This window comes from Camelus ferus, chromosome 2, assembly GCF_009834535.1.
Source record: "Camelus ferus isolate YT-003-E chromosome 2, BCGSAC_Cfer_1.0, whole genome shotgun sequence".
In the NCBI taxonomy this organism is placed as follows: Eukaryota; Metazoa; Chordata; class Mammalia; order Artiodactyla; family Camelidae; genus Camelus; species Camelus ferus.
The window spans coordinates 5,942,982-5,970,893 of NC_045697.1; the positions used below are offsets into that span (position 1 = coordinate 5,942,982).

Consider the following 27,912-nt stretch of genomic DNA (forward strand, 5'->3'; position numbering starts at 1 on the left):
AGGTTAAGATCACAAGAGACCATGTCATACCATGCAAGAACATCTGATGCCTCTGTGTGGGAAGGGCAGCGTAGCTGCAACTGCACAGGGCGTAGCCCCAGGCTGATGGACAGATAGATTAATTTATTATATTAGTTCACTGACTGACTCATGACAGGAGGCAGTACAGCAGGAGCTGTGCCACTTAGGCTCTGGAGTCAGGTTGCTAGTTTGGAATCCCTTCTCTCCCACATAATAGCTATGTGACCTTGGGGATAACTTGTGTCTCAGTTTCCCAATCTGTTGAATGGGGATAATTATATCCCATTGCAATGCTATAAAGATTAGAGGAGATACTTTATATAAAGTACTTAGAACAATACCTGGCACATTGTTAGTACTGAATTAACTTTATATAATGTATTAGTCAGGCTCTATTGCCATAATGCCACTTAACAAACAATCCTTAAAATCTCAGTGCTAACAACAGTTACTTCTTATATTCAGAGGTAAGCTATGGCTCTACGGGACTCTAATGGGTTTGACTAGATTCCAGATGGGTCTAAGTCTAGGCTGTAAGTTGGGTTCACATCAGCTTCATTTGGCTCTCAGAGGAGCCAGGAAAGGCATCTGAGCTATCTGAGGCATGTCTCATTTAATGTCTCTGCTGGATGTGCATTCTCTAAGTTGACTCACATTCCACTGGCCAAAGCCAGGTCACACATCCAGGCTCACCCGCAGTGGGATGGTGAAGTACATCACTCTCACAGGAGGTGGGGCAAACATCTGCTGAACAATAATACAGTAACATGATCTCCTACAGTATTATTAAATATTTCTTGAGTGCCTAATAGCTCCCAGGAAATGTTCTTACACAGGGATTCAGAGGTGGATCAGACAGTGACTGCCCTCCAGGGCACTCTCCCCTCTCTGTGGCAACTACAAGGACAGGAGTGGACAGGAGGCTACGAGGAAGTCCCTAGGAGAACTTACCTGGCAAGAATGATTTTAGTTCTCATAAGCTCCATACACCAGATATCACTATATTCATTTTACATATAAGGAAACTGAGACTCGGACAGGTTAAGTCAGTTCCTTTTTTTCCACAGGTAGAAAGTGGCTGAGCCTGGAACCCAACCCTGGTGACCGTCCCAAGGCTCTGATCTTTGCCTGACAGCTCCAGACTCAAGTGTGAAGTCAGGGACATTAGGAGTAAGATAGTCTTATGGAGACTCTCAGTCCTGGCAGGAGTCTGATCCCTGGTCCGCATGCACGCGAGCTCTGGCAGACACATCCGTTAAGCCCAGCCCTTCCCAGCTGGACTAGTGACTTCAACCATTTGAAGAGCAGACTCTCGTTAACAACTGCCAATCCAGTGAGCTGTCCAGAAGCTGCTTTCTGCTTTGCCTTGGGATGCTAAGCCCTTGCTCAAGCCAAAGGCGCCCTCCCGGTGTCCTTGGGGGAATATATATATCCCAGGTGATTGCTGCTCACAGAAAGCCCCTGTTCTCCATTTTCATCTGCACAGTCTCCAGAGCTCCGGCCGGTGCCTGGCATGGAGGAGGGGCTGAATAACAGAGTGTGGAATGAATGAGTGAATGGCTGGATACCCAGAGAGGCTGCAGAGTCCATCGGGAAGAGAGCAGGTGAGATTTATTTTTGTCCCTATCTGCTCTCTGGTCCTTTGGAGGGATTTTAGCTGGAATGGGTCTGGTGCAAAAAAACACCAGAGTCTCTCAGGGGTACAGGCACAGAGGGGAGCTTTCCTGGGCATCTCAGCAAACACTGGGACAGAATGCCCTTGTCTTTTCTTTTCTGAGAAGTGACCTCGATGTTCATTGTGCTCTATCAGCTGACTTTAGCCCTTAACCCAAATACTCCACTGGTGCAGAGCACCTTAGCCCAGACAAATCGTAAGTGGTAACTCCCCGGTCAACTGCACGGTCATGGTCCTGTATCCCAACATCCACTACAATCAGGGCCTGCCAGAGAAGCCTAATTTTCCTCGTGGGTTATTTATAACCAAATCACAGTGGGGATCATTGTGTAAAGAGAGCTGTTTGCCTCCCCTCCCCCAAGGCCGTCAATCTCTCCGTTTCGTGTAAGGCTTCTGGCTGCAGTGATAAGACTTAATGAACAGGCTTGTGAATTGGCAAGTGCGAACAGCAAAGGAGTTTCATGACTCTCATCTTTGAGACACAAAGAACCCCAGAGATAAAAGGCCCCTTAGAGGTTTTCTAGTCGGACTACCCCATGTTACAGAGGAAAAAACTAGAAGATCAAAAAACTTCACTAAGTTATTCAAGTCAGATAGTTAGGAAGAAGGTGGGGGGTTTGGAAATCTGAGTCTCCGGTCCTAATTCAGGCTTAGTCACTTATAATGGGTATGCTTTTGAGTTAGTTACCAGTGTTTCTGGGCTTAAGTTTGCTTTTCTGCAAAGAAGGGAGAGTAATATCTGTTCGGTGATGGTTAGAGACGAATGTATAAGTCGATGGCTTATGGGAGTTGCTCCAGTGATGCTGGAGTAAAAGAGTTTGTGCCAGAGTGACTGTCCTCTTCCCATCACCGGCACATTGCTTCAACTAGCTTCACGCTGCTGCAGAATAACAGACTTCCATGTTCCCTGCTTCTCAGTGTGACTCATTTTGGTTTTTTGTGGACACAGAACAGGCAGCATCATATGGGAGCCCCTGTTCCTCTAGGGACAGAAGATGCTGGCGGGAGGGGTCAAGGACTGAGGGAAAGGTAGATTCACCCCATGATCTCCAGGACACCCGTGCTTTGGTGGGTTCTCAGTCTTCAGTGAATTGCTCTGCAGAGATGCTTTCTGCGCTCCTTCCCACAGAAGTCTGCTGCCCCTAAGCTCCCCTGAGTGGCGGCTCCGGTGAACTCTCAAAAGGCAGCCCTCCACAAGCCAAGGAGAGAGTCCTCAAGAAGAAACCAACCCTGCTGATACCTTGATGTTGGGCTTACAGCCTCCAGAACTGTCAGACAACAAACTCCTGCTGTTGGAGCCGCCCAGCACACCTAGAAAACTCTACAGTCATGGCACTTTTTGTAGTTGGAGGTCTGTGGGCCTCGTTCTCATGGTGCTACAATAAAAAAACACAGCTCCTCCTCCTGTCACAGACGCAAACACTCACACATTCCAAGGAGGAGCTGATGAAAAACAACAACAGAACTAGGGGGCAGTGGGACCTCATTCAGCACCAGTCTGTGTGCCCAACTTAGGGATCACTGGGAATGCGTCCTCAGATGTGACACAGACAGAGGCTTGGGAGGCACTTGCTAACTGGGGTGTGCCTTCCTGAGCGTGTTCGGGGACAGCCAGCGCCACACCTGGGAGAGAAGGGCTCTGAGGGAGGCACGTGCGTGGAGGATGGGAGAGGACTTTCTCCTCTTGGGGCAGTTGTGATGCTCTGCAGCAATGCGTCTCCCCCAGTGGGTGGGCAGTAAGAGGAGCTCCCTGGTCTGGCCTCACTCAGGTTTCCCAGAGGAGGTCGATCACAGGACCTTTTATGGAGGAGCTCAAACAACTTCTTCAGGAATCCCTGTAGACACCAGGCTGCAGGAACATGTCACAAAGCCATTTCAGGTATGTGGAGCCAGAGCAGATGAGACTTGCTTAGAGTGTATGATGGAAGGAGGGAAGGAGACCTGGACCCTGGGCCTGGCTTGGCGCTGTCTTGCTGTTTGATCTGGAGAACCACTGATCCTCTGTATGTTTCAATCCCTCCAATTCTGTCTGTTTATAAGGTGAGATTAATAGTAGTTGGGTTATTTGAGGATTAAATACAAGTTCACGGAAAGTGCTTAGAGTAGGCTGGCACACTCTGTGAGCTACTGGGATTGCGATGACAGCACGGCGATGACGACGGCGTCCTGGGCTTTGTGTTTGTGATTTTGCTACATCGTCTAGTAATATTGCTGTTGACTGATTGAGGCTCTGCCAAGAAATATGCTAAGCACTTTCTATACAGAATCTACTGTAACCTTCAAAACAACCATGAAAATAGGCAACATTCTCCTCATTTTACAGATGAGAAAACTAAGGCTCAAAAAATTTCTGCCCCTTTCCCACGACCCCATAGCCAATAAACAGCAAAGTCAGGATCCAGTCCCAGCCTGAGATCTCATTATCACTAAAAGAGCAATTCACTGTCCATCAAGAGACACTGGGGAAGTCATTGCCTGCCTGCCTGCCTGCCTGCCTGCCTGCCAGCCTGCCAGAGACGCTCTCCATCGCCCTCGGAACCCTCACTCTCATCAGATACTTTTAGTAGCGCTTGTTACTACTTGACATTAAATTACACATCTGCAGTCTGCCTGGCCCACAGGACGTCAGTGCGGGGAGGGCAGCGCTCTTGACTCTGCTTTACCTGTGGTGTCCTTAGTGCCCAGAACCCAGCTGACAGCTGGAGCAGGCAGGCTCCCAATAAATACTTGTTTGATAAATGAATGAATGATACACTTATTAGACACCTCCTATGTGCTGGTGAATGTTAGATCCTGTGGCTACAATAGTCACCAGCACAGAATGCTTCTGGGTTGGGACAAAGCTTTGAAGAAGTTACGATGTAGTGGGCTTAGCCTCACAGTGACCTGGGAGAACGGGCTTTCTCGTCCCTTCATGATACTTCTCTTGAAAGATGGAAAAATGGCACTTTGCCACCTGGATCCCAGGGCAGGTGAGAGCCACTGAAGAGGATGCACTTGATTCAAAATAGCCTTTTGGGAGATGCTTGTAGTGGCCAGAGAAGCATCTGATGGGCTTTTAAGACTCTTAAAAACTGGAAGAGACCAAGTTCATTGATTTCTTCCTGAGCCGCCTTCCCAGGACGCACCTTTACCTGATGACGTCCACCTGCCTAGTTTGGGCAGGTGTTTATGTGCAGTCTGGGCTTCAGAGCTGGGGTCTGGGCTCCAAAAAAGTGACCCTGTTTCATAGAATAATCCCAGCTCTAATTGGCACCCAGCCTTTTGGTGTGTGGACAGAGCGGAGAAATATCATGACTCTGGAAAAAAGGAGGCGGCTCCTTCACAAGGGACAAGTTCAGGTGAGGTCCTCTCCCCGATGCCTTTGGCCCCTGTAGCCCTCTGGCCTTGGTCACCTGCCACTCCTGCTCTCCTCGGGGCTGCAGCTGTATTGAAGCGAGAAGGACACACCATGCTGTTTCACATTCCCACGCCTCTGCCGATCCTACTTCCAGAATGCTCGTTCTCCTTTCTCCACCTTACAGATTCCTGTACTCCTTCAAGGTTTAGCTGAGGTGTCTTCTCCTCCAGGAAGCCATCCCTGACTCCATCACCTTCCCTGCTAATACTGGGTCAGCTGCCCCACATTACAGTCCACATCCTGTCCTGACATTTGTCACACGCCCTCCTTGTCTACTCAGCTTTCTCCCCCACTGGACTAGCTCTTCAACAGCAGGCACAGGGCCCCTTGCTGCCTTGCAATCTGGGCAGAGCGTCTGTGCGTGATGGCTGCCTCCCAAAGACTCCACAAGCTCAAATAACCAGCATTGACCTGGAGGAATCATGCTGGCATCGCTGGGGTGCAGGTGCCAGGTTGCCCCAAATCAACCTGAGGTTTGATGGAAGATTTGGCCAGAATCCAACATCAATCACCCAAATCCAAGGCCAGCTGCCAGCGGCCAGGGCAGTTTCTCTAAGGAGATCTGCAGAAAGGCTGGTCATGTGTGTGTTTCTTGTTATTCTCTAGGCTCTGGGCTGAAATCATTACAGCGCACCCTTACCCCGTGAGCGAGGTTGGATGCTGTGGGTCTCTGTGAGCCCCTCAATTAGTCTGCTCCAGGCCTCACTCCTTTCCTCTCCCATCCCGCTACACCCTGCCCTCTGGCAGCCGGGTCAGCTCCAAGCCATGGTGGATGTCTCTGGGATGTGCCCTGGCTTCGTGGCTCTGTCTTCGGCCAGGAGGAAGCTGCCCATCAGTGTCTGGGCTGGACTTTTGGGCCTCTGCTCACTCCTCTTCTGGCAGCTCTGCACAGCTTCCCTCTACTGCAGGCCAGATTTTTCTCCGAAAACCTATTTCCATTTTGATGAGGTTTTTGGCACCCTGGGGCCAGCGCCAGTCCACCCTGGTGTCTTGGCAGTTGGCATATTACACGCTTGTCTTTCAGGAGCCTTTGATCACATTCAAACTTTACAGCACAGGTTTGGGGCCTTTGGTGGTGCTTTGCCTGTATCAGCCACAGTGGGAGCCGTGCAGCCTTCAGGGCGACGGGTGGTGCCCTGCTGAGGGACGGGGCTCGGTCAGCTCGAGAGGGGATCACGGCAGCCACTCTGGGGCATGGGGCAGAACTCTTTTGACACCTAAGGCACTTAATGAGTTGATGGCTGCTGTGGGGATTGTGGTTTTGCACGTGAGGAGACTGAGGCTCAGCAGGGCTATGGGGTCTGGAAGAAAGAGCCTCCAGTCTGCCCCGGGGGTGGTGGGCTGCCAAGGACAGGTGGCCCTTGAGGTGAGACTTGGAGGAGAGCTAGGAGTTTTTCAGGGTAAAGTAGATGGACAGGCATCCAAGGCAGAGGGAACAGCATCTGCAAAATCTGAGAGTGGGAAAGGAATGAAGCGGGGGCAGGAACGGCGAGCGGGACTAGAACAGAGCATTCACGGAGGTGAGCGTGGGGGAAGCAGGCCCAGGCCACAGGGTGAGGCCCCTGTGAGTCACACAACGGGGCAGGAATGAGGATTCACGGAAGTTTTGAGAGGGATGTTACAGGACACATCTGTGCTTTAGAATGGTCCTGCTGCAGAGGGGACAGTGGTGTGAGAGGGAGCAGTTCTGGAGCTGTTGTAATGATGCAGAAGGGTGATGACCAGGCTCCAGGTGGCAGGACAGCGTGCAAGGCGGGGAGGAAAGAGAAGCACACTTTCAGCGTCCTCAGGACCCGGATGCTGAGTGCGGGGGGAAGAGAGCTCAGTCCGCGTGGCTCTCGGGTTGCAGCCTGGGCAGGCGGGCGGATGCCGTGGTTCTCCGAGTCAGGGCGGCTGCAGGAGGAACAGGTGGATACAGAAGGAAGGGACACGCTGATCTGCAGCACCTGAGGGGTGTCTGGGGGCGCTGTCCGGCAGGTACTTGAACTACATCTGCCGCTGGGAAGGGGTTCTGGCAGGAGACAGTCATCTGTCAGTCCTTGATTGGTTGGGTTGTCGAAACCATGGACATGAGAGATACTGTCCAGGGATGGCATTTGAATGTGAGATGGGATGAAGGCTGAAGGTGGGCCCTCAGGAAGGGCAGGAAGAGCAGGAGTCAGCAAAGAAAGCTGAGCAGGAACGTTCAGAGAGGAAGGAGGCCCCAGGCACCCCTTGTCGGACAATTCACCGGGCTACGAGTCACACTGGGGACCATCAAACCTCCCCGGGTGGGTCAGAGGAAGCAACCTGGAGGGGGAGACCCCCAAATTGAGCCTTGAAGAGTGACTCTGCACCTGGTGAGGAAGGAGGGACATGGGGAGGACAAAGAGGATGCGCTGAGGACTAACATGTTTCAATAACTGACATTCTGGGGAAAATCTGGAAGCAGGCTAGTGAAGGGGCAATTCCTTCAGCTCTGGACATCTTTCTAATACACAAGCCTGACCTGGTCATTCTTGGGCTTCAAAGAGCATCCGAAGTCCCCCCAGAGTCTCCGGCAGATTCCCCTAGTGTCCCGTGGAACTGTTACAGGCGTTCTGTTCCCCCGGCTAGATGTGGTTGGGAAAGGATGGGTTAGACGAGGTTAAACAGGGGATAACAGAAGGGACTCCCCAAACTCCTGTGGCTATGGAACCCCTCTTTCTTGGGGGCCCCAGGGCCTGGGATTTCATGAAACACAGTTCAGAAATGCTGGTCTTCTGCACAAAGTACTTATTCCTCCAAATGGCATGTTTGCTTCTTGAGTTTAGAAGCTCACTGCACCTTCATAACCTCCTAGAACACGCTGCACTCTCGCCACACCAGCTGCACGCACGCTCCCCACTTGCTGTGTTGTCACACGTTGTTGGGGCCCTTCCCCTTTTGCTGGCAAGGTCCATTCTCTTATCTGTGGCTCCCTCCAGTGAGAGGCCCCCTCCTCCAGGAAGTCTTCTCTGGTTCTCTAAGTCAGGTTAGGTGCCCTCCCGTAATGCCCCCTCTTGCCCTTCAAGCCTGTGCTCACCCGTGGTGCTGAAATCGTGCTCCTGCTGCCTTTCTCGTCAGACTTTGCTCCCTTCAGTGACAGGGTTGCATTGGACTTATCTTTGTGTTCCCAGGGTTGACCGCATGCTGAGTGCTTCTAATCATAGTTTTTGAGTTAATGGAAAGATGGAGAAAGGCAGAGACAGAGCTTGTGGTGTAAAATTTCTGCCGGAGCAATCTTTGGCCAGCTGTCTCCAACCTACCAGCAATTCCTTATGTTCCAGAGCCCGTCTGGTATACAAGGCACTTTCTCATATGCTCTCTCACTTCCTGACATAAATATGGTTTCACATTTAAGAAGAGATTTTGTAATGCTCCTGCCAGTGGCTCATACCCACAAATAAAGATCGCCCACATGAGGGATGAAGCCAGAAAAGCTGTCCTCTCCCCCCACTTTTTTTAAATTGAGTTATAGTGAGTTTACAATGTTGTGTCAATTTCCAGCGTGGAGCCCTTTTAAAACACATTTATAAGGTGAACAGCAGTGTGAGCCCTGGAGGAAACACTGTCTCTTGGCTTGGGAGCCTCTCCCTTCGGTCTTATTTGGACTTGGGGTCAAGGCTGCCCTGCACAGCCCCAGGGGTGCCATTCACACAAAAGAAGGGGCCACAGGATGGCCCTGGCTTGGAAGAGCCCTGGCCGGCACTGCTTCCTTCTTGTATTAGACACTGGGCTCTCACTGAAGCCCTGGAGGTGGAAGCATTTATGTTTGGGCCAACTGTTCTTTCTTGGAAGGCCTGTGATGTAACTGAGAAGAAAAGAGGCCGGGTCTGTGTGCGTCATTTTGAAGATGATTCTAATTTACCCTATTTGGGAAAATCCATTTCGTTTTTCTGATATGATGTGGCATGGTAAAATGAACATTAGTCTAGGATTTAGCGTATTTAGGCTCAAATACAACTTCTTTGCTCATCATCTGGGAAATCTTGGGCAGGTGTCCCAGACGTCAGACTAATTTTCTATCAAATAGTATAGAGTGGTGAGGGCAGGGTGGGTGGGTCAGAAGTCCCTGGGCATCACATCCTGCCTTCCCCAGGCTCAGATGCTGAGGTTTGTGGGAGCACTGGTGCTGGGCTCAGAGGCTGGGGAGCATCTGGGGGTTGGAGGGATTAAGGTTGGCAGTGGGCAGCCAGATGCCTCTCCCACGCAAACAGAAAACACTCTACTGACCACTGGGAAGAGATGGTGCCGAGCAGGGAGGGTCTCCTGTGCGCACTGCGACAGAGAGAAGGGAGCAGAGTGGGCATGGCAGAGGAGGAAGAATTGGGGGAGGGCTGCAGAGAGGCAGCAGGCAGCAGAGAAAATTCCAAACCACCCTTCAGCCTGGCCTGCAGGGCTCTCCGTGACCTGACCTCTTCCAACCTCTGCTGGGATAAATTCTTCAACCTTGGTGGTTAAATGTTGAGACAAATATCTGAACTGGCAGGGCTGTCATGAAGATTAGAGAGAAATCATCCCAGGCATCCAGCACGGCTCAGTACATTATGGATCCTGCTACTGGTGCCGATGACTTTCCCTGAGCCCGACCTCCCCAGCACTACCATGTCCACCCCACCATGCCCTTCATCCACGTGATGTGTTGCTAAACCAGTTCTCCCCATCTTAGACTTGTGCATGGTGGCACTCTAGAGGGAACTGTGTCCAGCCTACCCATTTTAATTTTTAATTTTTTATTGAAGTTTAGTTGATATACAATTTTGTGTTAGTTTCTGGTGTACAGCACAGTGATTCAGTTATATATATATATATATATATATATATATATATATATATATATTCTTTTTCATTATAGGTTATTACAAGATATTGATTGTAGTTCCTTGTATTATGCAATAGAACCTTGTTGTTTATGTATTTTATATATAGTAGTTTGTATCTGCTAATTCCAAACTCCTAATTTAGCCCTCCTCTGCCTTACCCTTTGATAACTATAAGTTTGTTTTCTATGTCTGTGAGTCTCTTTCTGTTTTGTAAACAAGTTCATTTGTATCAATTTTAAGATTCCACATGTAAGTGATATCATATGAAATTTGTCTTTCTCTGAATGATTTACTTCACTTACTGTGATAATCTCTAGGTCCATCCATGTTGCTGACAATGTCATTATTTTATTCTTTTTTATGGCCGAGTAGTATTCCACTGTATTTATACACCACATCTTCTTTATCCAGTTATCTGTCGATAGACATTTAGGTGGCTTCCATGTCTTGGCTATTGTAAATGGTATTGCTATGAACATTGGGATGCATATATCTTTTTGAATTAGAGTTTTCTCCAGATATATGCCCATAAGTGGGATTGCTGGATCATATGGTAAGTCTATTTTTAGTTTTTTAAGGAATCTCCACTATTTCTATAGTCAGCCAACCTATTTTACAGGTGGGCACTAGAGATCCATGAGTAAGTTCGATGCTGTTCTTGTGTTCTCATTCTCTAGCCATCCAATCTGAAGTCATAACCCAGGCACCTCCTAGCACATCACCATCTTCTAATTATTTGCACTGTATTTATTAACATTTGATTAGTTTTTATGGCCTATGTGTTTATTTTCCATCTCCCTCTTCTTGAGTGTCAGCTTCATTATAGCTGGAAATTGTTTTTTTACCCTCATATCCCCAGCATCTGGAACACAGCCAGACACATAGTAGGGGGCACAGTAAGAGTGGTGAGGAGTCATCTTATGGGTGATGGTGGCAAGCTTTGTGACCTTGGACAAGTTGCTTTTCTAAGCCTAATTTTCTTCTGTGCTAAAGTGGGGACAATAATACCTGGAGATACAGGCTGAAGTCAGGCATTTCCAAGGAGGCTTCAGGGAGATGCATCAAAGGATAAAATTTTTGCAAACTCACCATGATCTGGCTTTTAGCCTTAAAGATGAAATCTTCTTGTAGCTGAGAAGTTGAACTGGGGGATGACTCATTCCTACTAGTCTCACAAGAGACTAATATATAAACCAGCCATGATAATTTACTAATTTTTGCTGTGAAAAAGAAGATTTTTTGGAAAACCCTGAGCTCAAATTGGTTTCACCAGTTTGCTGGAAGCCAAATTGTAATGAGAAGCCTACCAGGGCATTGTGGAATGAGAAAAAGGGGCATGAGTTAATTGATATAAATGTTTGTCATTTCTGGCATCTGGCTTTGAGAGCTATGCATTCATTGCCAGAATCAGGAGCGATTGGACAGGTTGCATCTATAAGTCAGGGCATCCTCGTCTTTGAGGAGACCAGTGGCCTCTCCCTGTTATACTGCAAGCTTTGTTTTCGGGCTTGCACAGGTGATCATCATCCCCGCGTGATGGACAGAACCTGCCTTGGACTCTGCCAGCCTTAGTTTTGTCTTCTGAACACAATTTCCCATCTCCTTCTCGTTTTCTTGATTCTCCCTCCTTGATCTTAACTGGTTCTGGGAGAGTTGTCAATTAGACTGGCCCTCTGCCCTGCCCACCACTTTTGGGTTGAGTGTATGAGCAACTCAACCTGCCCTGGCCACAGTGATTGACTCAGGCACATATATGTGACCTGAATAGGGGAATCAGAATCTTCATGAGGTTGATGCCTGGATATTGGGGGAAGGGAGACTGAAAAGCTGGCCACGATAACCCCTCCCATCCTACACGCTCCTTTGCAATGTGACTTTAGGTACCTATCATTGGGTGGTGGAGTCTATTTCCCCTCCCTTTGAATCTGGGCTGGTCCCACGACTTGGTGTGATCAGTTGAAGAGATGTTGCCTGAGCTCTGAGCCTCAGCTTCTAGAGGCTTTGCAGATTCTGTTCTCACTCTGAGAATTCTGCTGCCTTGTGAGCAAGCCAGGCTGGAGCTTCTTTGAGATTGAAACACTCCATGTAGAAAGAGAGAAGCCCACACCTCCTAGGTTTTCTAGCTCCTCCCAGTTGAGTTCCCAGACATGTGAATCAGGCCATCTGAGACCAACCAGCCTCCTGATGACACTGCCTGACCACAGATGACTGATTGGATCCAGAAGATACCATATGGAGCCAAAGAATTGCCCAGCTGAGCCTTGCCTGAACTGCTGACCCACAGAATTGTGAGCAGAAAAATGGTTGTTCTTTTAAGCCACAAAGTTTTGGGGGTATCTTTTTCCACAGCAATAGATAACTGATACACTGGGAGAGAGAAGTTCTCCACTGGGGGGCCAATCTGAGAAGGTGCACTGCTGGGTCTACAGGAGGCTGCTATACTGAGAATCTCAAGAAGAGAAAGCCAAGTAGAGATGAGCAGAACTGAGAGATGACAGAGACAGAGTCGAAACCGTAAATGATAATATTTGAGCTTCTGAATCCAGCCAAAACTTAAACTGGCTGCCTTATCAGACTTCCTAATTAAGCAAATAAAGAAGTTCTTTTAATTTGTAAGTTAGTATGAGTTAGGATTCTGTCACCTGCATCTTAACGAGTGCTAACTGATACGCAGTCATTGGCTGGGTGTGTTAATCTATGCAGTTAGTTTTCAGCCAAATTTTATTGGCTTAATGACTTCCAGTTCCTTAAAGTTAGTTCCCGTGTCAGTCAAAATTCCCTGATTTTAAAAAATGATCTCGTTCACAATTAGTGTATTCATTTACCAGCTCTCTATATTTTGTTTACTATGCTCAAGGGACTGTGATTCCTGCTGGAGATTTAGCAGGTAATGTGACGTATCTAGTGCCCTAATCTCCACTTCAGGCTAGTTAATTAGAATTGCCTTAAATTCCAAGGAGAAAAAGAAATGGCCATTCTGAGCACACACAATCTGCCCCCTAGTCTTGTGGGGAGACCCGGGGGGCCGTGTGTGGAAACACCTAACATCGTTCCAGCATAAAAACATTTATTTTTTAACGGGATGAAATTACAAGCCCATTTCTGAAGTATCTGAGCCCATCACTGAAATTTCCTCCTCTTAGACTTTCTTTTTTCACTTCTAAATCTTCCTCGGAATGCAACATTCTCAGTTTGCCAAATAGTGGGGCAGTGAGTAGCTGAGACAAGCCTGCTCTAAATTCAAGAGGCATGTAGTCGTGGAACTGCTGGAGGCTTGGGATTCCAACACACTTCTGAAATACTGCCTCTGTCTTCAGCACCCGCACTTCCTGCTGAGAATACAGGGTTTTTTTTTTTTTTTTTTTTTCCCTTTGCCTTTATTACTTCCAAGCTCTAGTTCTTGGCTAAGATAAACTGCAGTCCCAAATGCCGTGATTTAATAAGAGGAAATTTACTTGATTTAACGTACAAATGTGGCAGGGGAAGTGATTCTGATAAGGATAATTACATCCACATCTTAGTGTAAATTACAGCAAATGTCTGAAACTGTGAGCAGCCACTGAGTCCCTATCACGCAACCCGACCTCCGTCCTTTGGGTGCACAACCAGCTAAGGAATGTTTAGTGGAAGCAGAATGAGAAGTCTGATTATAACCATCTGACATCCCTGAGTCCCATCATTTATTCACGCAAGAAGTAGTATCAGAATAAGGTGTTTTCGGAGGAGGGTTTAGCTCAGTGGTAGAGCGCATGCTCAGCATGCTCGAGGTCATGGGTTCAATCCCTACTACCTCCATTAAATAAACAAACAAACTTAATTACCTCCCACACCCCCAAAATAAAGAAAGAAACGTATTCTTAAAAAAAAAAAAATAGGGTGTTTTCTGCATAGCCCTAGGTCCAGCCAGAGGTGGAAGCTGTGGGAGGGCTGGTCCCAGGCATATGTAGGAAGTGGTGTTGGTTCCACACTCATGATTTTTCAATCCAGACCAAAACCACGGACCAGCTTTATCTCCCAATTTTACCCTGATAGGAACCATATTTGGCCACACCAGTAGTTCACTATTCTTTGAATATGGCATTTACTTGTTACTTGTTATTTCCATGCCTTTTGGTCTCATATTCCTCCCCTGTCTCTTCTCAATCTGATGGAATCCTAATCCTCATCTGAGATGCAGCTCATTTGTAACCACTTGATGCTAAAACGTCTGTCCTAATCACCCCGAGCCACAGTCACTCTGTCCTCAGGGCTCCCATCACATCCTCTTTATATCTACGTCACGGCATTTATTTGTTCAGTCAATATGTAGTGAACACTTACCAAGAATATGGGGTCCTGAGGTGAATCAGTCATTTTCTTGTAGGACCTCAGAGTCTAGTAGGGGAGACATTCAAGTAGTAAAAGATCACCCCAATTCTCATGGAGTGATATATTCCTCAATAAAGATGAACACAGGCCTCTGTGGGAATCAAAGGGACAGAACCCAGCCAAGACTGGGGAATCATAGATGGAGTTCTAGAGGAAGGATGGTGTGGTATTCTCTAAAATTTTCTCAATATTTTGAAGGTAGAGATTGATTTTTGTATCCCCATTACCTAGGACAGATGTATAGGTAATGTTTTGGGGGGCAGGGGAGAATGAATGAGACATTACTCCAGAAAATGTTAATTCTTGTATTTTGGGGGGGGGGGTCTGGAACCTAATCAGTACTAAATAACTAAGTGAATAATAAGAAGATGTAACCAAAAATAATGGATCTGTACCAGCTATCTATTGCTGTTTGACAAACCATGCCAAAACTGGCAGCTTAAAGCAACAGTAATTTGTTATTTCTTGTGATTCTGTGCTTGGTTTGGTGATTTTCTACTGCTGTTTTCTCTTGGACTCATTCATACAGCTACATTCAGCTGGGGGGTCACTGGATCTGGGCTTAGCCGGGACAGCGGGGACAGCTGGGCCTCTCTCTTTATATGGTCTTTCATCCTCAAGAAGGCTAGACTGGGCTTCCACACATGATGACATTAGCACTCTAAGAGGGAAAGCCCTTGAGCACAAGTGCTTATCAAGTCTCTGTTTTGTGTCATATTTTTGGATGTCTCAGTGGCCAAAGAAAATTGCATGGCCAAGTTCAGACTCAATGCAGTAGAAGATTATGTAAGAGCATGCATACCAGGAAGTATTCATCGGAGCTGTTAATGAAACATCCACTATAGGTCAGTAGGCATCAGGTTGTCACAGTGGGGGGGATCAACACATAGGTATGGTACACAAGGGTAGGAACACATATCAGAGTCATCGTTCCCAGGACAAGGAGCTGGGGCCACATTTCTGAGGGCCTGTAGTGCTGTGATAGGAACACTAAATTTGGCTGGATTTGGAGCTGGAAGAACAGGGTTTGGATCAAATGAAGTGAGTCCAATAATATTTACCTCACAAGTTATCTCTAGCATCATAAGCAATAATGTGAAAGTATTTTGCAAACTTGAAAAGAAGCGAAATTAGTATTAGTAGGCAGAAAACCCAGGTCAGCACCACAGACAGCTCCAAGACGACCGCAAAGCTGCTGTAACTAGATAGCATGAATATGAATCCAAGCTCCCTGAACCCAGAGGCACCTGTGCCCTAGAGAAGCGACTTGCTGAGTGTCTAAATAATTGGTTTTGCTTCATATAGTCTTATTTGCCTTGGGCTCTTTCCTGTCACGACCCGTATGAATTGAGTTTAGGTTTAGTCATGAGGAAGAGAAAACCCAAACAAAATAAGAGTAGCTTTGACTCTCACAAGAAAAGGATATTGCTAGGCAGCTCAGGGCTGTTATAGCAGCTCTGCTTCATGAAGTCCAGACCTGGGCTCCTTACTGCTCACTGCCCTGTATCCTCAGGGTGTGACCTTCAACATCATGGTCTAAGGTGGGTGGCCAGGTCTCCTTTATGGCTGCATCTATACTTTTTATTTGCTACTCCTTCTAATAAAGACAGTCTTTCTGGTGCCTACTGTGTACCAAAAATAGACTAAATGGTGTTATAAATGTGAGCTTGAAAGTCAGGAATCTCGAATTTTTGAGAAGAGGGAGAGAGAAGTTCTTCAAAACATTTGTGAGGAGAGCAGTCAAGATGCACAATCTAAGTAATGGCCAGTCTGGGTCTGGGATGGTGTTTGAATCATGTAAAGTAAGTCCAGTAACATCTACTTCAAAATAGAAGGTGAATATAAAGGCTTTTTAATGTTTTCTTCTCAGATCCCAAAGGATCATCTTGTGCTGTGCTTATCTCATTGTAGAGACAACTGCTCTCAGTGATCTGTATTAGGTTCCTATTGCTGCTGTAAAAATTTGCTGCAAAATCAGTGCCTTAAAACAACATGAATTTATTATCTTGTTGTTCTGGAGGTCAGAAATCATAAAATCATTATGTTGGCGGGGGCACATTCCTTTGCGTCTGTAGGAGAGAATCAGTTTCCTTTCCTTTTCTAACTTCTAGAGGCACCTGGACTCCTTCCTCCATCTTCAAAGCCAATAGTGTAGCATTTTCAAGTCTCTTGCTCTCTCTCTTTTCTCTCTCTCTCTTTCTCCCTGTCTCTCTCCACTCTCTGCTTTCACCATCACATCTCTTTTCTCACTCTGACGCTCCTGCCTCCCTTTTATAAGGACCACCGTGATCACACTGGATCTGCCTGTACAATCTATGCTAATCTCCCCACCTCAACCCCCCTGACTTAACCACACCATAAGCAATAATGTGAAAGCATATGCCAGTGAAGCCTCTTTTGCCTGCAAGGTAACATATTCACAGGTTCTGGGGATTAGACCCTGCGTGTCCTTAGGGGTTATTTTTCTGCCTATTACGCTACCCATTCATTCATTTATTCATTCAACCTATACTTATTGTGCCCTTGCTGTGTGTCAGATACTATGTCAGCTGCAAACAGTGTAGAGTCAAACAGACAGGGCCCCTTCTCTCCTGGAGCAGTTCGAATATGTTTAAAACACAGACACAAGCATACTCACTCACATAGTCACTTTAGTACAAGTACCCTTGTGCCTGTGAACATTTAGGATGGGATGCCCACCCTGTGACCTCTTTCTGAATGAGTGAACCCTCACTGTAAGGAAAATACCCCTAATGCTCAGTGCAAATATCTTGACCTCAGTCTCACTAGTCAATAAAAAGCAGGGAGATTTTTTTGTTCCACTAAGTCCTGTGCTTCTTGATAATTTCAGCTCCCTCATCTCTCAAGGGCCCATGGGTGACTCTAGCCAGGCTGTAAGAGCAGAGTCAGTCCCTGCTGCGGAGAACCAAGCCTGGCCAATCACTGGCTTTGCCTCGCCTTCCTTGCTTGCTGGTGATTGGCAGGTGGACTGACCAGTGAATACCTGGCTGCAGACTTTCTTTGGGTGGCAGCCTTCCAGTGCTGTGTTACTTATGAAGTTTCCCAAGCTTTAGGGCCACCTCATAATCCAGAGGCCCAGCACCTTGCATTCCCCTTCCGGTCTGCACTCCAGAGGAGGAAGCTGGACTATGAATGGCTCTAGCTGTACTGAGAAGGTATCCTTTGCAGGACTTTCATTTCCACCTGACACTGTATGTGGGGCCAGTCATTATCTTTTTCTTCCTGAGTCTCTTAAATAGGAACTTCTATCACCCACTCCTTCCCAAAGGGAGGAGAACTGGTTTTCTTTGACTGAGGAGATGAGGAATCTGACAGTCACTGGTTCAACTTTTCTAATTGAATTAAACATATGGGTTTAAAGCTGTGAGTCTTGTTAAAGGAAAATTGCGCCAGATGGAGTTTAGCAGACAAGGAAAACATTATTTAAGACTATTGCAGTAGCGGTTAAGACTATTGAATAGAGGCGAGAGATTGAGCTCAGCTTGAATAAAATAGGGGCAGCTGGAGATTTACAGCCAGTGGGCAGGGTGAGGGAGTCAGTAGATGGAAATTTCCAAGAGCAGGGGAGACAGGAGCTTGATTGGATATCAAGGGTAGAGGAAGAGGACCTTGATTAGATGTCACAGTTTGGGGGTATTCTCACTAAACTGGCTTAGCAGGATTGTTGCTAAAAGCTGGGTCAGCAGGCCAAGGACAAGGTCTAGTCCAGAAGAGAGCTCAGAGGAGGAAGTTTGTCTGAGGAGGAATCCTTATCAGCGTCACTATGTTCTCTGTCTCGGGAATTGACCTGCCCCATGCCCTACACACTCTCAGTCCCTCAGGTGTGAATGCCCTGACCCCGTAAGTATGCTTGAGAGAGGATGTGTGAGTGTGTGTGGGGGTGGAGGGTGGTGAGAAGCCCGCAGGGCTTGGTGCACAGGTACAACTCAGGGACTCACTATTAGGAAATGTGCCTTAGACGTTTTCTCCAGTAGAGCCACGGTCAGTGACAGAGATGGTAATTTGATGGCCATTCCAGAGTGACTGTTCCTGTGTGTTCATTCCCACTAGTGATGTGTGGGAGTTTTGACTTGCCAATACTTGATGTTGTTCATGTTTTCACTCTTTCCCCTCTGTTGTTTGGATTGAGTAACTTCTATTGATCTTTCTGTAAGTTCGCTGTTCCTTCCCTCTGTCATCTCAACCCTGATGCTCATGCTGTAAAGTTAATTTTAAATTTGTTATTGCATTATTCAGTTCTGAATTTTCAATTTTAGATACCGTTTTGATTTTTTCTGCTGAGAACTATCTTTCCATTCATTTCAAGAGTGTTTTCCCTTACCTCACAGAGCATGACTCTGACAGTTACTTTAAAGGAGCTGTAACCTCTAGATCATTTTGAGGTTGGCGTCTGTTGACTTATTTCCCTGAGAGTTGTTGAGGTTTTCTAGTTCTTCATATATCAAGTAATTCTGAATTATATCTTGGATATTTTGAATATGCTATGAGGCTGTGTGTCCTATTAAATCTTTCTGGACACTTTTTTTTTTAAGCAGGCAATCAAGCTAGTTATGTGCATCCTGCAAATCCTGATCTACGTTCTGAGGACAGTCTCCAATTTCAGCTTAATTTCAAAGGCTTTGCGGTGTTGTTTGGGTCCACCCTGTGTGTGCACAACCCAGGGGCTATCCGAACCCATGTGGTGATCCATCTTGGAGTTCAATTCTCAAAGTTTTTCTATATTGCTTCCTGTTTTGGAGCTGATCAGGAGTCAGTTTCCTGATATGGAGTTCAGGGGTGAGCCCAGGACTTCACACATAGATTCAGGGCACCCCTTTCTTCAGCTGGCTCTTCACTATGATTTCCCCTGCAATCTTCAGTTTCCAGTTGTCACTTCTGGTATTCTGGCTAGAAATGCAATGATTTAGCTTCCTCATTGTGTTAAATCTTCACAACTGGGTTTGCATCTGGGGCAAAACATTGATTAAAAAAAAAGAAAGAAAACATAACAGGCATCCCCCACAATCTTCAGCCCACAGAGGCCCATTTTACCAGCTCTTCTTATCAGAGAGAAAAATATTTCTTAGATTTTTGGTGTCTATGTGGCTACCATTTTCTGCCACCTTCCTAGGAGTTCAGCTTCATGGCTGGGGCTTGTCTCAGTGCAAAAACAAGGCGGGTGTGTGTGTGTGTGCGTGTGTGTGTGTTACTCTTTTAAAGGCAACTCTTTCACACTGCATTCTTGTCCCCACATGGTCACCACTTCTGTCCCTCTGGCCAGATTGGGAAGGTGTCCCATGGAGCTTTTCCTGTCGGTGCTCATTGGGCAGTTCTGGGAATTGTCTGTCCTGGAGTCTATGCCAGGGGATATGAGAGGAGAAACTGCAAAAATCTCACTGCCATATTGGTTATCCTTCAAGTTTTGATTTCTCTCATCAGTTTGCTGCTGTAGTTTATTTTCAGAGCTCTTGTATGTTTGTATTATGCACCCTGTTCAGGGCTGTTAGTTATAATCAGCGGCAGAAGTAGGGAGGAGTGTGGTTATTTCATCTTAACCAGGACCAGAAGCTGGATGAGTTCCTTTTCTTTCCGTGAACTTGAAAAGAGAAAATGTCAGTCTCCACGTCTTGGAGATGAAAGAAGAGGTAAATAGTAAGACTAGGGCCTCACCCCTAAGACCTCAACAAGAATTAGGGCAGGCGGTCTGTTAACTGGAGTAGATTTCTTCAGGGTCCATGATGGATGCAGGGTGCTGTAAACGGTTGGCACCTTGGAGCAAAATGCTAGAGCTTGTGTCTCTGGGCTCTTGGAAATATCTGTCTCTCTGACTCACCACTCCCCATTATCCTCCAGTATCTGAAATGCAGAACAGCTCTGCACATGCGTTCAGTGGATACTAGATTATGAGCAAAAGGCTTTGAAATTGAGGTGATGCATTTGATTTAACATAAAGTGGAAAACACAGAAGAGACAAGATAGTTATAAATTGTGTTTTATGTATTCTGTGATTACAGCAGGATAAATAATAGAACAGAGAAGGACAGAGATGTATAAAAATTAAAACAACAGTGCTGGAGAGAATGAAGCATATGAGATTATGGGCATCATTGTTCTATTTCAGAAATTTACTTAATGTTGTTCTACTAATTTTTCAAATATCATAACATATAAGAATGATTCCTGGCCTGTTGCCTGCTGATCTTGTTGTTTCCCATTCCATCTCTGTCATTATTTGGGGAAGGCTTTCCTGATACCCATCTCTCAGACCAACCCCAGATGAGCTGGTCCTCTTGCATGTTCCTATATCACTGTGTGCTCCTTCTCCAAGTGCCGATGACACTTTACTGTTTATGTGTCCATCATTTTCAGCCTCCTGTGGAGACATGAGCTAATGCAGGCAAGGCTTTGCTCACTGATGTATCCTCAGCACCTAGCTGGTGCCTGGTCCATGACAGGTACCCAATAAATATGTAGTAACTAAATACTCAAGTCTACAAATAAAAGGAAGCACCCAAAGCTAATATTTCTTTTTATGCTTTATTGGGCTTTTTTTTTTTTTTTTTGGTCTCAGGTACTTTTTGTACCCTCATATCATTTTCTTCCCATATGGCAACACGATCCAAAATTTTCAGCCAAACCACAGCTGGATGGTATGGTGCATTGAGTTGGCAATCAACCGAAGGAGAGGCCCAGTGATGAAAGAATATTCTGTAGAAAAGGAAAATCAGAACTCCAGTTTTGGCTAAGGCAGCCTTTATCAAGCATGATCAGAAAGACTGAAGGGGTTATGGCTGATATGGGGTTCCAGTGCGGTTGCTAGGTCCAGAGCCTTTCTTCTCTGGCCCCACTCCTGCTACTGTGACATACAAATTTCAAATACACTGAAGCTAATTCAAGTGCACTATCATTTACTGATGAGCACTTTGAATTTGTTTCACTCTTGAGGCAAATGCAGGCAAACACCCAAAGCACAAGGCATGCAGTATAACAGCAGGCTGCAAGTGTTTCCACCCAAACAATGCTAGCATATAAGAGTTGGAAGAACTTCTTTCCAAATTGACACTTAAAAATTTTTTAACAACAGTCAAAACAAGTAATCACCCAACCTTTGGTTGTGACTTTTGAGTAGTGAAGAACTCACTATCTGTGATAGTTAATTTCATGTGTTAAGAATTATTGGTCATGGGTGCCCAGATATTCGCTTAAATGTTATTTCTGGATGAGATTAGCATCTGAACTGGGAGGCTGTAAAGCAGATTGCCCTCCTCATGTGGATGGGCATCATTCAGCCTGCTGAAGGCCTGAATGGAACAAAAGGACAGAAGAGGTGAGAATTCACTCAACCTGACTGATTAAGTTGAGACATAGGTCTTCTTCTGCCCTCAGACTGAAACTTACACCATTGTTATTCCTGGTTCACAGCTCTTCGGACTTGGGCTGGAATTAAAACACCAGCTTTCTTGGGTCTCTATCTTGAGAGAGCAGTTTGTGGGGTTTCTCAGCCTCCATAAGCATGTGAGCCAATTCCTCATAATATAAATCTCTATATTTATACCATTGGTTCTGCTCCTCCAGGGAACCCTGATGAGCATAGATTTTGAGTGGTTCTAGAGAAACAGCATTTTAAGGGTGAGTTTTCTGAATTGGTTCTGGTGTTTCTGGAATTGGCTGTCTAATTTGATTAGATTTAAAGATGCTGAAGACTCTATCTCCAGTAGTAAAGAGAGCACTGGTCATCCATGGCATGATCTGGATTCTCCTGGTCAACCACTTATAAGAAGCAAAGAGTTGGTGACTGTGTATATACCTTTGAACATTTTTAAAAAACCAGTATGATGAGATTGGCTGGCATGAAAGAAAAGGATGAGTTTAGGGACTTGAATTCCCAGCTCTAGCACTACATAAATGACCTAAAACCTTCTGTGTGTGCCCTGGTTTTTCAGTAGCATATTTAGTCTCCATGCAATCTTTTTTTTTTTTTTGGTCTCATTTCTCTTCACGTGGTTGATTTCTAGTTTCATGTCATTGTGGTCATAAAAAGATGCCTGAAATAATTTCTATCCTCTTAAATTTGTTGAGGCTTCTTTTGTGTCCAAGTATGTGGTCTATCTTAGAGAATGTTCCATGTGCCCTTGAAAAGAATGTATATTCTGTTTTTTTTTTTTTTTGATGTAATGTATGTGTGCCTTGAAAGAAACCTTTACCTCCTGTAGCTGGTGGACTGAGACTGTTGAAAATAAAACACAGAATCTCATCCTGTGACCAGCTGGATTATAACGCACATTGAACTCCAAACCTCACTGTTAAATAAAGGCAATGATTGTGATCCTGTAAGTTGGGATGGGGAACGCATGGGAAGACCTTGATAAATCTGGGGCCATCAAGCCCCTAAATTCTGAGTCTTCTGTGCCTGTGGAAGAGGTCGCCCTACCCCCAGCAGAATTGACCTTCCTACCTCAAGTAGAAGTGGCCTCCCCACCCCTAATGGTAACAGCCTCTCCATCTACAGTGGTATTGGCCTTTGCATTTCTGTCTGAGGAAATTAACCCTGCACTGCCTGAGAAACTGTAACGGCCTCTCCTGAGCAAGACAATGCTGCTTCTCCTCAGGACCCACCCCTACCACTCCTCTTCTAGATTCGAGTCCCCGCAGGCCCCTAAAAGAGAGCTACAAGTGTGGCTCATGGAGGTGTGCTATGCTCTAAAGAACAGCTTGCATTTTCTAATTTATGCAGACATAAGTGTGGGGACCATGTGTGGGAATGGATATTAAGGCTGTGGGATAAATGTGGGAGGACCATAAAGTTGGATCAGGCTGAACTAACTGATGTGGGCTCACTAAGCAGAGATCCTGCACTTAATGTTGTAGTTAGAAAGGGCTCGAACAGTTAATCTGGTTGGTTGGCTAAAACATGGACATGAAAAAGGTGGCCCATGGTGGGAAAAAGAGAAATGCTGGCCTTTCTTTAATTTAATGTATATGAAGGGATTCAAAGCTTAGGGACACTGGCGTGTTGGAGTGGGTTTTCTATTTGAGACCTGCTCTCCCACACTGGGAGGGTCTAGAAGACAGACCTTGACCAATACTTTGAAAAATAAACTTGGGGAGGGGGGCCTAGTGCGTTTGAGGAGCTCAATGATTGTTCTCTGTAGACAAGACCCTACAGTGGAAACTGCAATCACAGAATTGGGAAACCTAAATGCAAAGGAAATAATTGGATCCTAGGGTGTCAGGGGCCAAGTGGTGGCACTCAGTTGCCAAAGTCGAGGTGGGCTGGGTCACCATGATGGGCAACAGAGGCAAAGCAACAATCAGAATAGTCTGACTAGCACAGACATTTGGGCATTGGCTAGCTGATCACAGTGTTTATACACATGAAATATATAGGAAGCCTGGAAAATTCTTACTTGATCTGTGTAAGCAGAAAAGTTCTAGGCCAAGTGAACAAAAGTCTGACTTGAATGATAAAAACAGTCACAGCCCCTTGCTGAAGTCCCAGAATTCCTCGAATGAAGGGGAGGCTGGTTCCCCTTGAGGAAGAACCCCGAGACCCTAATCAAAATTTATCCTGTTAATCTTTCTTCTAGCCTTCCCCAAAGTGACCTACAACCTTTACCAAGGTGACTGTGCATTGGAAAAGAGAACAATCAGAGTTTGGGAATTACTACACTGGCTCCAAACTGATGCTAATTTGAGACGACCCAAAACATCACTGTGGTCCACTAGTCAGAGTGGGAGCTTACGGACCTCAGGAGATCAATGGAGTTTTAGCTCAGATCCATCTCACAAATGGGCCTGGTGGGTCTCCTAACCCATCCTGTGGTTATTTTCCAAGCTCTGAGTGCACAATTGGGATGGGTTAAAAACCAACAGAATCCCCAAATTGATTCCATAACCTGTGAAGTGAAGACGATTGTTGTGGGAAGAGGAAGCCATTAGAACTGCCTCTACCTGGGGAAACAGTAAACCAAAAGCAATACCAAATTCCTGGAGGATTACCAAATTCCTGCAGATATTAATGCCACCAAGAAGGACTTGAAAGGTGCAGGGGTGGTGATTCCCACCACATTCCCACTCAAGCTCCTTATCTGGTCTGTGCAGAAGACAGATGGATCTTGGAGAATAACGGTGGATTATTGGGTGACTCCAATTGCAGCTGCTGTACCAGATGTGGATTCATTGCTTGAGCAATTGAACACATCCCCTGGTAACTTGTATGCAGTTACTGATCTGGAAAACGCTGTTGATCAATACCTGTTAGTAAGGACCACCAGAAGCAGTTTGCTTTCCGCGGGCAAGGCCATCAATACAACTTCATTATCTTTTCTCAGGGGTTTATTATTTCTCCAGCCCTGGGTCATAATTCAGTTCACAGGGATCGTGGGTGTCTTTCTCTTCCATGAGACATCCCACTGGTCCCTTAGGCCAGAGCTGGGACTAGAACCTCAGTCTGTGATTCCCAGTCCGTTGAGTCCTCTGTCAGACCAGACGGCTGTCTTTTGAGAAAGCATTCAAATGCTATTCCCCCAATTTCATTTTGAAACCATGGGCTAAGTCATGAAGAAGGCAGGCCATGGATCTCTAAAGAAGAATGAGGGGTCCATTGAAACATAGGGTGATTCTTTCTAGCTGTGAATAAATCCCCAATGGTTGTGATGTTAGATTAGCAAAGGTTTATTTTTAAATATTTGATAATGTTGAACTTGCAGGGGGATCTCTGGCTTCCTAAAATGGTGGGAGTATCCATTCAGACAGGCCTGCTTTGGACACAATTCTCCAGCGTGGAGGAGGAGTCTGGTTCGGGCTTTCTGTTCATTTTATCATCAGTTATAGCTGAATCCGTTTTCTCCTCTGGTTGGCACGTCTTGTTCCTTTTGGCAAATGCCTGGCTGATTTCTGCATGGGTTCTGTTTTTGGTCTCAGGCAGGACAAAATATAAACAAACAGCACCTATGAAGCAGATTGCAGCAAAGACCACGAAACAGTAGGTGTGCAGACTCTTCTGTGGACAGGCAGGGATAAAAAGCATGAGGAAGACAGCTGCCAAGCTGGCTGTGAGTACCTCTCTGAGCAGATTTTTAAAAATAGTTTCCTGTTCATATACCAATACTCCTGGATAAAACACAGCATGAGTGAGGCTGGCTCTACAGGCAAATGTGTTTTATAAGAGTCTACAGGAGATGTTCTCACACGAGGCACGAATAAATCAGCTTCAAACCCTGGTAGAGATGAAGAAACGGCAGGCAGTCTTTATTTATTTTGAAAACTAGGCATGTAGAAATTAACCGTCACAAAAGCAAAACGTGATACTTACTAAATGTTGTCTAAGTTCATATTTACCATTAGCCACATTCTCCTTCCCCTACTCCCCAAGAGATGCATGAGAAAAGTGTGTTGTCAAAAGGGAAGTGTAATTCCCAAGTTAGTAAGAAAAATACGGAGACGAGGTCAAGCTAACACCATCTTTTCTAATATGCAAAATGTGTAACTCACTGATGCTCTGATACAGCTTCCTACAAATAAGAGAGACTAGAAAAAGGAGAACAGTTGAATGCAATCACTCTATTTTATGTGTCTTGATTATAGCACCCCTAGTGCTTGGACTAGAGTGACCCTGATGACAGCACTTGACCTTGAGCTTCTCAGTGACTCGGTCATCTCTGCAGCTCCTGTGCCTGCACAGTGCCTGGCTCACAGTAATTTCCTAATAAATATTTGTTAGATGAGAGGCTTTATATATTCCAGGGGGGAGTGGACAGCTCAATGGTAGAGCACGTGCTTTGCATGCAGGAGGTCCTGGGTTCAATCCCCAGTCCCTCCTCTAAAAATAAATAAACCTAATTATCTCCCCCCACACACAATAATTAAATAATACAATAATAAATAAATCAAATATTTAAAAAAGGCTTTATAGGTTCCAGTTGTCAGAGCCATGACTTTTTCATTCAACAAATGTCTACAGATTGACAGATAAGGTGACATTGTCTACGAATGATACTTCACAAGAAGCAATATCTTGATTTTAGTCAATTGCAGGCTGTTCTTTGATTTGACAAACATTTATCTTTAAAGCATAGCCAGTGCTTAAAAACTGGATCTCTAGATCACATCCCAGATCCACCATTTACTGAATCTGAGGCTATCCGTGCCTCAGTTTTCACAGCTGTGAAATGCGGGTAATAATGGTACTCACTGGCTGTTGTAAGGATTAAAAGAGCTATTTCCTGTTAAGGTCAGAGGGCGGCTGTGGAGGTAGCAAACATTCCACACCAGGGAGGCTTGTCTCTGAGGGCGTGTGCCTTCCACTTGCCCACGCAGATTCCACGAGCAGAACAGAGAAGAGAGAGCTGTGCTCACAGCTTAGAAAGCAAGGACCGGGGAGAAGACAGGAGAGACCTGGCTAAAGGGTCAACAGGAAAAAGAAGCCTCAGGGCCTGCCAAGCCCAGAGGTTCCAACAGAAGGTATGGGCCAGCGCTGGAGAAGGGCTGCCTGGGCTCGCCCCGTCCCGCCCGCCACGTGGGAGCCTGCATGAGCAGTGCGACCTCCCTGTGCTTTGGTTTCCTCAACTGTAAGGAGGGACCAATAGGGTCCCCCTCACCGCCCCCCTGAGCAGTGCATAGAGCATTGCATGGATGGAAGGACCAGAAACCTGGGAGCTGGAGTTCACCCTGTCCTGGCAGCAGAAGGACCTTCGTCGGCATCTGCCCCAAATAATTCCATGCCAGCCATCATGTGGCAACCTGTCACTCCTGCAAGTATGTGATTGCATTTAATCTGGGCAGAGAAATGCACTTATTAAGCCCCTCCTGGGTGCCAGCAACATCACAGACATTGTCTAGTCTGATGCCCACAGCCCACACTGTGATGCAGCCATTTGTCCTTCCCTTTGACAAAAGATGAAATTGAGGATTCGAGAGGTTTTGTAACACGTCCAGGGCCACGTAGGGCCTGACTAGCAGCTCGCACCTTCTCCATTATTTATCATGACTCTCACTGTCGTGTGTGTGTGTGTGTGTGTGTGTGTGTGTGTGTGTGTGTGTGTATGTGCAGGGGGAATAAAATGCTACTAGGATCCTACAGTGATTCACCAACTCACTTGTGAAGTCGATCTTCTTAACCTTCTCTTACAGGTGAGAAAATGGAGATCAGAGAGGGTGAGTGACTAAACAAGATGGTACTGTGTAGCACAGGGAAATATGTACAGGATCTTGTGGTGGCTCACAGCAAAAGAGAATGTGGCAATGAATGTATGTATGTTCACGTATAACTGAAAAATTGTGCTCTATACTGGAATTTGACACAACATTGTAGAATGACTATAACTCAATAAAAAAAAAAAATGTTTAAAAAAAAAAAAGAGAGGGCGAGTGACTTGCCTGCAGTTACCCAGTTGGTAAGGGCTGCATCTGGGTCTGATCCCGGCTGGCCTGATCTGGAGGCCACTGTCTCGCTTCTGTACCTGCCCCTTTTGGGCAAATTCATTCAGTGCAGTTGGTCTGGTGAAGCACCTGGCGTGGAGGATGTATGTGTCACTTTTTCCCTCTTTCCTCTTTTACTTCAAAACAACTCAGAAATTGACTTTCTGCCCAGCTGGCTGCTCCTGAGAAGTTTTTCAGTCCCTCCC

General features: G+C 46.0%; 1 protein-coding gene across 1 annotated transcript in view; it reads right to left on the reverse strand.

Annotated features, from left to right (window-relative positions):
* The window catches only part of SLC2A9 (solute carrier family 2 member 9), a 201,561-nt gene that overhangs the window by 2,998 nt on the left and 170,651 nt on the right, over positions 1-27,912 (reverse strand). Inside the window, 1 exon segment of the mRNA XM_032496859.1 lies at positions 25,045-25,289. Coding sequence (XP_032352750.1) covers positions 25,045-25,289 — 245 coding nt within the window.